Below are 11,077 nucleotides of genomic sequence, written 5' to 3'. Positions count from 1 at the left end.
TCTCTTCTTGGCTGCTCTTCCGCCTGGTCCCCCGAATCCTTCCCAGATCTTAAACGATCCCTTGAAGATCGGCACTGGATCCCTCGGAGGAGGCATCTAGGTCCTCGCTTCGGCCAGGTAAGGCTTCATCCCCGCTTTTGCTTGAGGAGGCTCAGCATCTGCGTTGCCTGCAGGGAGCGGCACCCTCCCTTCCCTCGCGGGGTGCAAAGAGGGAGGATCCCCCTCTCCCGGCCGAGGCTCCCCGTGGAGATCCGGGAAGGAGCTTTGGGGACGTTGCTCCCAGAAGGTCTCTTTGTGGTCGTCCCATCCACAGGTGCTTCTTTTCATAAATGCAACTGGACTCTTCGGGTTTTTCCTTTTGAAAACGTTTCCCTTCTCATCTGTCAGAAGACTTGTTTGGAGTTCCAATTCGAGCCAAGGTTGCCCAAGAATAAATGAAAATTAGATCCAGGCAGCTGGGAGGAAAGAAGAAACAATTATTCCTAGAAACAAAATGAGTTTGCCTTTAGGGACAGGCTGCAGAGAAATGGGGTACAGTAGCAGATTTTTAGAAGGGGAGCTTGTCCGGGGTGTGTCTACTGCTGATTCTAGGGTGATGTGTGTGTGTGTGTGTGTGTTACGTTTCTTCTTGCAAACACACAAAGGTTCTTTTTCAAGAGGCAACTGCACTTCCTGTTTTTTCTCTGAAGATGTCCCGCTTCTCATCCAAGATCCTTCTTCCGTTCTCAGTTGCTTCTTATCCAAGATGCTTCTTCAGCTCTCAGCTAAAGCTTCTTGGATTGGTTTCGGGAACCTCTCTCGGGACTTGCCCTTGTGTTACAAAAATATTATTGCCACAGGATGTCATGGTACATAGGTCAGCAAACGGAAAAGCACATCTGGCATTTTGGGGAACTAACAATATATGTCTAATAAACAAGTTGGCGGGTAAGCAGGCGGTTGGACTAAAATAGATTCCTTATTTCAGCATATTTTGAGTGTAGACATCCTTTCTGCTGAGACAATATCCCGTGTCTTATTCCTAAGAGCAAGCTATGCAGTTTATATCTGAGCAGTTCAAGGTTAATGTTATGGAACTCTAGTTTGGTTCAGGCTTGAGGTCTACTTCGGTTCAGCTTGCCACCTCAATATTTTTTATTTTTAATATTTAACATTTTTTATTTATTTTAAATAATTACATTGAATTAATGTTAGAGTGTGTACAATGTGACTACTATTTTGAGATACCCCAGGAGCAAAATACAGTACACAGGTTTATAGTTATGTATATATGTATTTATGTACGTATGTATGTATTTATGTATGTATTTATGTATGTATATGTACGTGCCTGCGTGCGTACATACGCATACTAGGCAAAACCAGGCAATCAATTAATCTTCAACTCTAACACAGAAGAGAAAGAGAGGAGGGAGGCTCCCTCTCTGGGCCTCCCTTATATAGACAGCCTCTTAAAGTGATAACGCTGCTGCCTCATTCTCATTGCATCATCTCAATTTACAGCCTTATTACAGCAGCTGGTCAATTATTATATCATATATTATATATTATACCATTAGAGTTAAATTGTCCTGCAGTGAGTTGTCTTGGGGTCGTTTGGCCATGGCTCGTTGCCCCATAGGGGAATTGACTATGGTGTGTTGGCTGCGGTGAGTTGTCCCATTCAGTCCACGTATACGGAGCCATCTGACATATGCATGTCAAGGGGGTATTTGTGTGTCCTCACAGTGGGTCCCTCATCTGCATTAACCCCCTGCCCCCAATCGAGAGAAAGGAAAAGGCAGAGATCATCCCAGTTCAGTTAGGCAAATTGGGGGAGTGGGCTAACAGGGATTTTGTTGGCCATCCCTCCCCTCTTGCTAAGAAGGGGAATGGGGGATCTCGGGTCAGCTCCACAGGGAGGATCCCAGCATTGCTTTGATTCGGCTGAGACGAAATTGAAGCTCCAGGATCTCCCCAAAGCTCATGTAAGGGGCCTCCTACCTGTTTTGGGAGCTGAAAGAGAGCAAATATATGTCCTCACTTCTTTTTTTTTTTGTCCTCAGGTGCAGCCAGGAAAAACCTGCAGTCAAAGTTTTGCTCGCAAATAGTCTCTGGTTACAAGGAACCGCAAGTGAGCCACTATGGAAACTATGCAAGAGGGGAAATGCGTCAACCGAAGGAATCAGGAGAGACTCTTCGAATGCTCCCATTGTGGGAAATCCTTTGCTTACCGGTCCCTCCTTTTGATCCACCGGAAGCTGCACACGAGGAATGGATCCCACCTGTGTTTCCTTTGTGGGAAATCCTTTCCTGGAGTGTGGAGCTTTGCCAAACATCTCCGCAGCCACCCTGGACTGAAGCCTTACAAATGCGGAGAGTGCAGGGAGCGTTTTGCTAAAGGCTCGGACCTTGGAGCCCATCAGCGAATCCACCAGGGAAAGAGACCCCAGGAATGCCTGAAGTGGTGGAAAAGAATGGGCTTTCCTCAGAGTTCAGAGCTGCTTCAACATCAGCAAATCCACACAAGGGACAAATCTTATATTTTAAAAATTGCCCAGCAATCATCTCTTCAAAATCAAAAGAAAAGAAACCGAAGGGAGAAAAATGAAGAGTGCCCAGAATGCGGGAAATGTTTTTCCACCCAGGCCTTCCTGATACGACATTGGAGAATTCACACTGGCAACAGACCTTATCAATGCTCCGATTGTGAGAAACAATTTATGTATTTTTCATCCCTTTGCAGACACCAGAAACGGCACCCAGGAAAGAAACGCCATACATGTGAGGAGTGTGGGGAAAGCTTTTCCTCCAACTCCTATCTTCGTGCGCACCAGGATGCCCACACAGGGGTGAAACTGTACAAGTGTGCAGAGTGTGGGAAATCCTTCGTTACAAAGGGAAACCTGTGGCAACACCAGATGATTCACTCACAGGAAAAGTCCTTCCAGTGCATCGAGTGTGGAATGTTCTTTCATACCAAAGGAGGCCTCAAACGTCACGCGAAAATTCACAAAGGAGAAAAAGATTACAAATGTTTAGACTGTGGGGCAGCCTTTGCTTATTCGTCATCCTTAAGAAACCACTGCAACATCATGCATATCGGAGTCTCCCCCCATAAGTGCCCCGTCTGTGGCAAATGCTTTTGTAGGAAAGCAAATCTTTTGAGGCATCAGCAAATTCATACCGGACAAAAACCTCATCAGTGTCAGGAATGTGGGAAATCTTTTACTCACAAAGAATATCTCCGGACCCATGAGAAATTTCACACAAGTGAGAAACCTCACAGGTGTGGGGAGTGCGGGAAGTGCTTTACTCGCCGTTCGGACCTTCGGGTACACGAGAAGATTCACACAGGGAGAGGTTCTTATCCATGCCCCGAGTGTGGGAAAAGCTTCAGTTGGCGTAGATCTCTTCGGAGGCATAAGGAAGCACATACGATTCGGGAAAAGTGCCCAGAGTGTGGGAAATGTTTCTCCCAGAAATCACATCTGTTGCGACATCAGAAAGTTCACATTGGAGATGGTCCCTATGAATGCCCAGAATGCACGAAACGATTTGTGGATTCTGCTGAACTTCAGAGACACCAGAAGGGGCACAGAGAAGAGGCCCTATAAATTGGGGGGGCGTGTGAGGAAAGTTTTTATCAACGTTCAGAACTTTGGGTACATCAGAGATTCCACACAAGGAGGAAGCCTATACATGTGGGGAGGTTGAGGAATGTTTTGCTCAAAAGGCGGAATTTGGGGACCATCAGAAAATTCACTCGGCGGAGAAGCCCTATCGGTGCATCGAGTGTGGAACAGTTTTCCGCCGTGAATCAGCCCTTAGAAGTCACATGAAAATTCACACGGCGGAAGTACCGTATTCTTGGGACTATAAGACACACTTTTTTGTCTCCCAAAAGGGGGTGATTGATGCCCTCTGAATCGGAAAGAGGCGAGAGAGCCTGGTCACATGACATCAGCTTTGGGACCACATTGCTGAGTAATAAAAATTCCAGTCCCACGTTGTAATGAAGGAGTACCTATATTTGATAACTCTCCTTCTCTGAAGAGCTGGCTTGTGTCTTGTCATTTCTTACAACAATACTGATATATAACACTTTTAATTAAACGTGTATCTTGAATAAATATAACTTTGACTTTCAAATAACACTGATTTTGTTATTGTCTTGGGTGACATCTGTGAAAAAAATTCAGGTGCTCAGGCATGAAAATGTGCCGCTCAAACACTATACTTTTCCGCCCACACTGAAAAAAAATTAGAGGGAACATTGGGGAGAAGCCCTACGTTTGCGCCCACTGCGGCAAGGGTTTCGTTTCCAAGTCGGACCTCCTCAAGCACGAACGGACCCACACGGGCGAGAAGCCCTACGTCTGTGCTGACTGCGGGCGCAGCTTCAGCAGGAAGCAGTTCCTGGTGACCCATCGCAGGACGCACACGGGGGAGAAGCCGTACAAGTGCGCCGAGTGCGGCAAGAGCTTCAGCCAGCGGACCTGTCTGGTCATCCACGAGAGAGCCCACACCGGCGAGAAACCGTTTCAGTGCCTGGTGTGCGAGAAGAGCTTTGGGAGAAGGGATATTCTTGTGACGCACCAGAAGCTCCATGCCCAAGAAAAGGCTTTGCAGTGCGCCAAGTGGCTGTGAAACGGCCACTTCACTGAGTGCGGGACACAAGGGAGTTCCCGTCTGCCATGTGATTGGGGAGGGATTAAAAGTGGAGAATGGAGGGTGAGGGAGTGTAAGTGTGTAGGAGATGGATACATGGATTGTGATTCAAGAAATAGGAGCTGTGTAAACATTCTACTTTGTGGTGTGCAGAGATAGCATTCATTGATAGAATGTGCCACTCAAACACTATACTTTTCTGCCCAAACTGAAGAAAAAATTAGAGGGAACGTTGCTCCCCAGCCCCCAGGAGGACTCTGCAGGCTTCCCAAACCCTTTGCACATCTCATTTTTGCCAAAAATTGGCCCATTTTTGGCAAAAATAGGACACACAGGAGGAGGGTTCGGGAGGCCAAAAACTGGGCCATATTCGGTGTGTAAGATGCACAGACATTTCCACCCAATTTGGGAGGGGGGGAGTGCGTCTTATAGTCTCAAAAATACGGTACTTCCTAGCCCATCCTAGAGCTCCTGATGGTCTCCCATCCAGCACTCCTGAGCTTATTGAATATTCAACTATTGAATGGAGATAAAAGACAGGATGAGCGAATAGCTGGGGTGAAGATGAAAAAAAAAAGGCATAAACTAAGGGAACTTTTTGATGACAAGTTTGGAAGTGGAAGGAACAGAAATATCAATGGGAAAATTAAAGGATTTTGGTGTTTCAAAATGAAAAGTCATAGAGGACGATATTCACAAAAGCATGAAAATCGAAGACCAAATATAATTGATGAAAAAACTGGTTTTTAGATAGACACAGAAATAAAACCCTTGATTTTTTTATTTTTATCCTGAATATGAATTGTACGTAATTTCAAAATAATTGAGTTAAGGCATGGAATGACTCCAAGAAGGATACGTTAAGAGGGAAAAATTACAACCGCCACTGCTGGGGAGATTTTCTGTGATTAAAAAGGAATATATTACCTAGAACCGTGATGGCAAACCTATGGCACACGTGGACCGAAGTGGCATGCGGAGCCGTGTCGGCTGGCACATACGGCATCACCAGTTCCTCTTCTGGGTTGCTGGTGCGCATGCATGCACAACGATCAGCTGTTTTTTGTGCACGTGGCAGTGCTGGAAACTGGAAGAGCTGGTCTTCTAGTTTCCATTGTGTGCATCCGTGCGGGCTGGCTGATTATTGTGCGCGCATGCTGCCAGTAACCAGAAGGCAACCAGGCCAATGCCCATGCGCGAACCAGAAACTGGAAGTTCATTTCCCGGCATGTGCATGCCCAATTGGCAGCTTCGGGGCACATCCCTGACGAGCGTGCGTGCACACCCTTTTTGGCACTTTTGCCATCACTGGCCTATTTTATACCTGTGATTTGTTTTTTTCTGGCCTGAGTGTAGAATCTTATTTTTTTCACCATTGAATTGCATCTTGTTAATCCATTCAAGACAGGATTAAAACTCATAAGGAAGCCGGCATCTAGGATTAATTACATTTGTTAAACTAGATTAAAAATCCAAGGAAGCCAGCACTTTAGACTCATTCATTGCTGGCCTTCCCAAGACAAACTAATTAAAAGCTTATACAATAGCAGAGTTGGAAGAGACCTTGGAGGTCGTCTAGTCCAACTCCCTGCCTAGGCAGGAGACCCTATACCGTTTCAGACAAATGGCTATCCAACATCTTCTTAAAGACTTCCAGTGTTGGGGCATTCACAACTTCTGGAGGCAAGTTGTTCCACTGATTAATTGTTCTCACTGTCAGAAAATTTCTCCTTAATTCTAAGTTGCTTCTCTCCTTGATTAGTTTCCACCCATTGCTTCTTGTTCTACTCTCAGGTGCCTTGGAAAATAGTTTGACTCCCTCTTCTTTGTGGCAACCCCTGAGATATTGGAAGATTGCTATCATGTCTCCCCTAGGCCTTCTTTTCATTAAACTAGACATACCCGGTTCCTGCAACTGTTCTTCATATGTTTTAGTCTCCAGCCCCCTAATCATCTTTGTTGCTCTTCTCTACACTCTTTCTAGAGTCTCCACATCTTTTCTACATCGTGGTGACCAAAACTGAATGCAGTATTCCAAGTGTGGCCTTACCAAGGCATTATAAAGTGGTGTTAACACTTCACTTGATCTTGATTCTATCCCTCTGTTTATGCAGCCTAGAACTGTGTTGGCTTTTTTGGCAGCTGCTGCACACTGCTGGCTCATATTTAAATGGTTGTCCAATTCAGATCACAAAATACACAAACAAGCCTAAACGCTGTGGGGAAAAACTGTATAAAAATCCATGTACTGACAAAAACCTCAGCTGACCCAAGATTGCTGTCGGTTCTGTTCATCATTAAACCATCTTTCCAATCAGTACCACCACCACCACCCCGTGTTTCCAGCGCCTTGCTCCCAGTTTGGAACTGGACCAGATGGATATTTATCCCAACAGTACATTGCTCGATGCCCACATTTTGGCCCTACAAGGTCTTTCCCCGTTCCTCTTTCCAGCACCCCAACAAGCCTTGCACGCCATCGATCCACTGCAGAGAAGATCCTCTACCCAAGATCCTCTACCCCAGGGATCTCCAACCTTGGCAGCGTTAAGACTCGTGGACTCCAACTCCCAGAATTCTGACTGAGCAATTCTGGCTGAGGAACTCTGGGAGTTGGAGTCTACGAGTCTTAACGTTGCCAAGGCTGGAGACCCCTGCTCTACCTCTCCGCTTCCTCCCCCCCCCCAAAAAAAGAAGCCGGAAGTTGCCTTGAGCTATTTGCATTCCTCTCCCCCACAGGCCGACACTTCCTGCCCCTCTAGGAGTGGCACCTCCATCTCCTTAACCCCTCGAGCGCCAGGCTATGAGAAGGTCTTTTCTCCCCGCCTTCTGTCGCCTTCCGCTTCGTTCCGGACGGCAGGAGGAGCCCCTCCGACGACCCCCCCCCCTCGGAGGGAAAGCGGAGGAGGTGATCCGGGGCTGCAAAGGAGAAAAGAGGTAAAATCAGGGGGAAGAAGCCCTAGCTGGGTGGTGGAAGGGAGCCCATATGCTGCGAATGAGTCAGTGGCTCTAATGGAGCGGGGGGGGGGATCCACCCACCCACCTAAGATCCTAAGATCGCTTGCGGGGATCTTCAAAACCGGGGAGTCGAACGTGGGGAGATTGCAGGAAAGGACCCCCCCCCCCGTGGATGTCCCCCCCACCCCCACTTTCACCCTTCTCTAGATGCCACAAGGACTCAGAGAGCCTTTGCACCTGCTCAGTTGGCAGCCCTCATTAATTCCACGCGTGGATTATGTGTTCTCAGCTCCAGCCTTCCCTCCTCCACCGCTACCGTTTTGCCAGAGGGGGTTAGAGTAAGAGAAGCAGGCAGTCCTCGATTTATGTCCAGAATGGGGATCAGATTGCTAAGAGAGGTGGCCGTTAAGTGAGTTGCACCCAATTTTATGACTCCTTTTTTCCCCTCCCGCGGTGGTTAAGCAAATCGCTCCTGTTGTTAAGTGAATCGTGCGGTCATTGAACAAATCCAGCTCCCCTCGGTTGATTCACCTTGTGGGAAGTGACCTCTGGACATTGCAATGGTCATAAATACATTAACAGTTGCCAAGCGCCCAACTTTGATCACGTGGCCGTAAGGAAGCTGCGACGGTCGTAAGTGGGAGGAGCGGTCGGTGCCGTAGCAGCTCCAAATGGTTACAAAACAAATGGTTGCAAGGCGAGGAGTATATGTATTGAGAGATTCAGTTGGATTGGCAGGTCTAAGAGATGGGGTCTTGGCTGTGCGGGAGGGGAGATCCTGAGGTTTTGGAGCTCCACCTCCTGGGATGGATATTGGGATCCAGGTTTACAGGTGGTCCTCAACTTATGACCACAATTGAACCCAAAATTTATGTGGCTAAGTGAAACATTTTTTAAGTGAGTTTTGCTCCATTTTACAACTTTTCTTATCACATTTGTTAAGGGAATTACTGCAACTGTCAAGCTAGTCACATGGTTGTTAAGTGAATCTGGTTTTCCCATTGAATTGCTTGTCAGAAGGTTGCAAAAGGTGATTCACTTAACAACCAGGTTACTCATTTAACCACTAAGGGGATTCACTTAACAACTATGGCAAGAAGAACCGTAAAATGGGGCAAAACTCACTTAACAAATTTCTCAGCAACATAAATTCTGGGCTGAATTGTTGATCGTAAAGTCGATGGCTACCTGTACAGTAATAACAGCTCTCGTATCAATAGAAATTTATCTTGGATGAGGGGAAAAATGTGTGCTTGTGATAAGGTTACTCTATTACTCTGTAGAAAACAGTTCCAATCACCAGCCTCAGGGAAGTTCAAAAATGAGCAGTTTATAATAACCCTAAGAAACTGTCATGGATTTTCTTTCCTAAAAGGTTAGATGGCGGGGTGGATAAATATCGATGATTTTTTAAAAATTTAAATTGTATTTTTTTATTTTTATCAAATTCATTTTAATAAAATGCTTTTGGAGTATAAAAACCCATCTAAAGATAGTTTTCTGTTTGAGATGCATTAACAATTTAGTTATTCAGCATGAAACGGAGCTTAGTTAGGCAGCATGAGGCTGTATATTCTGCCATATTTACGTTTTTGATAAACCCATTCAATGAATCCCGAGCTCTGCAACCTGAGATAACATGCACTCTAAATAGGAAACCTTCATTTTGTTTGCAAATAATAATATTAAGGATTTGAACTACCAGCAAGAATGAGTCCTTACGTTTAAAGAGCACTTGTCGTTTCGGATCCATCCTGGCAGTGCCTATTAGCGGGCAGCCACTCTGCTGCCCAGCTGCCCACCATGTCCCTCACCTTGTGTCATTGCTGCATCACCAGCCATCCCATTAAAGTGACTGGGACTGTGAATGAGTCAACAGCAGATCAGAGGATGAGCCACTGCAGGATGACATGCTATTTAAAAAAAAATTTAAATCAAGCCTTTTTACTAGTGTTTTAAATCGTGATTTTAATCGACTTGATTTAAATCAAATCCACCCTGGTTTTTGGTCAACTTTAATATCACAAAAATTTAAAGGGGACAGCCTTAATTTTGGATGATAGATGTTCTTTGAGAAAAGTCAGGTTCTACTCAGAAGAATTTACGCAGGCAATATTTAGATAATAGTATGTGAGTTTTTCTTTGCTGTCACATTAAAATTTTTATTTTGGAAATAAATTACTAGCTGTTAAGAAAAACAGGTCAACGGGAATTTAAAAACAATGAATTGAGCATATAAATGTGATCATATATTTTCCCAGTTGTTCGTTGTCTTTATAATTGTAGAAACGCCAAGTAAAAACTTAGCTTCCCCCGCAACCTATTTTAAATTTTTCTTTGCTTGTTATGTGTCCACATATTCAGTATCTGTGTTTTCAAGTCAAAGATCAATTTACCCACGAGCTGGGTTGATTATGGGGAAATGCAGATTTTGTGTTGTGGTTCAAATAGAAACAACTCTTTAGGGATGTAGGTGTGTGTAAGTTACACAAAAAAAGAAGCTTTGATGCTAGCAGATCATGAGAAAAAGGAGATGGAAAGTATCTATGTTTTGGCACGGTCTTGAAGATAAATGGCATTACAGTACAGCTAATCCTTGGTTCACAATCACTATTGGGATTGGGATTTTTTTTCACTAAGTGATGCAGTTGTGAGTTGTGCCAGATTTTTCCATTTTTGCCCTGATTGTTATGTGATTGTGGCTTCCCCAACTTTGCTTGTCGGTAGCTGACTGGGATGGTCCCAAATGACAATCATGTGTAACCCCAGAAGACTGAAACCATCATAAATACACACTGATTGCCAAGCGTCCAAATTTTAGAACCAGAATCGTAATAGAGCTGAAAGGGACCTTTGAGGTCTTCTAGTCCAACCCCCTGCTCAAGCAGGAGACCCTATACCATTACAGATAGACAGGTGGTTATCCAGCCTCTTCTTAAAAGCTACCAGTGATGGAACAGCCACAACTTCTGAAGAAGGGAAGTTGTTCCACTGGTTCATTGTCCTCATTGTTAGGAAGTTTCTCCCGAATTCAAGGATTTTAGAGCAACCCGCAGAGGCTAGTCTCAGGCGCAATTTGGAGTCGATTGTCATAAATCACATTTACGCACAAAGTTTCTGCTTGAGAGCCGAAGCTAATCTGTTTTTACCAACTTGGCCACCCTCCAGAAATGCTGGACTAGAGCTCCCATCGCTCTAAAGGCTGTATATGGGCCTACCTGCTGGGGATGATGGGGCTGGCAATCCAGCTTCAATCCAGCTTCATTTGAGAGCCTCTGGTTTAGAAAAATCTGATCTGCAGTCTTTCCCCCGGAATGCTGTTTTACCGGGGAAAATCTCTCTTAAGGGTTAAATTGACCGAGACGTCTATTCCTAGGGTGCCTTCTAGGAAGAAGAATTGTAAAATGGGTTTTTTAGGTCACTTCCTGCTTTTAACACTATTTCCACCTTCTTTTCCACCTAGGGATTT

General features: G+C 45.2%; 1 protein-coding gene across 1 annotated transcript; it reads left to right on the top strand.

Moving 5' to 3' along the window:
* The first annotated feature begins 2,078 nt into the window (after positions 1-2,078).
* LOC106543167 (uncharacterized) lies at positions 2,079-4,134 on the top strand. Its single transcript, XM_087711229.1, has 2 exons — positions 2,079-3,587; positions 3,671-4,134. Exons 1-2 carry the CDS (start codon positions 2,124-2,126, stop codon positions 3,905-3,907), a joined length of 1,701 nt encoding a protein of 566 aa, XP_087567355.1. The 5' UTR covers positions 2,079-2,123; the 3' UTR covers positions 3,908-4,134.
* The last annotated feature ends 6,943 nt before the right edge of the window (positions 4,135-11,077 follow it).

The sequence above is a fragment of the Thamnophis sirtalis genome, unplaced genomic scaffold (genome assembly GCF_051295495.1).
Source record: "Thamnophis sirtalis isolate CommonGarterSnake01/CBP01778 unplaced genomic scaffold, rThaSir2_p1.2 scaffold_3, whole genome shotgun sequence".
NCBI classification, from domain to species: Eukaryota; Metazoa; Chordata; class Lepidosauria; order Squamata; family Natricidae; genus Thamnophis; species Thamnophis sirtalis.
The sequence above is the reverse complement of the archived record's forward strand: the minus strand, read 5'-3'. Positions and strand labels throughout refer to the sequence as shown.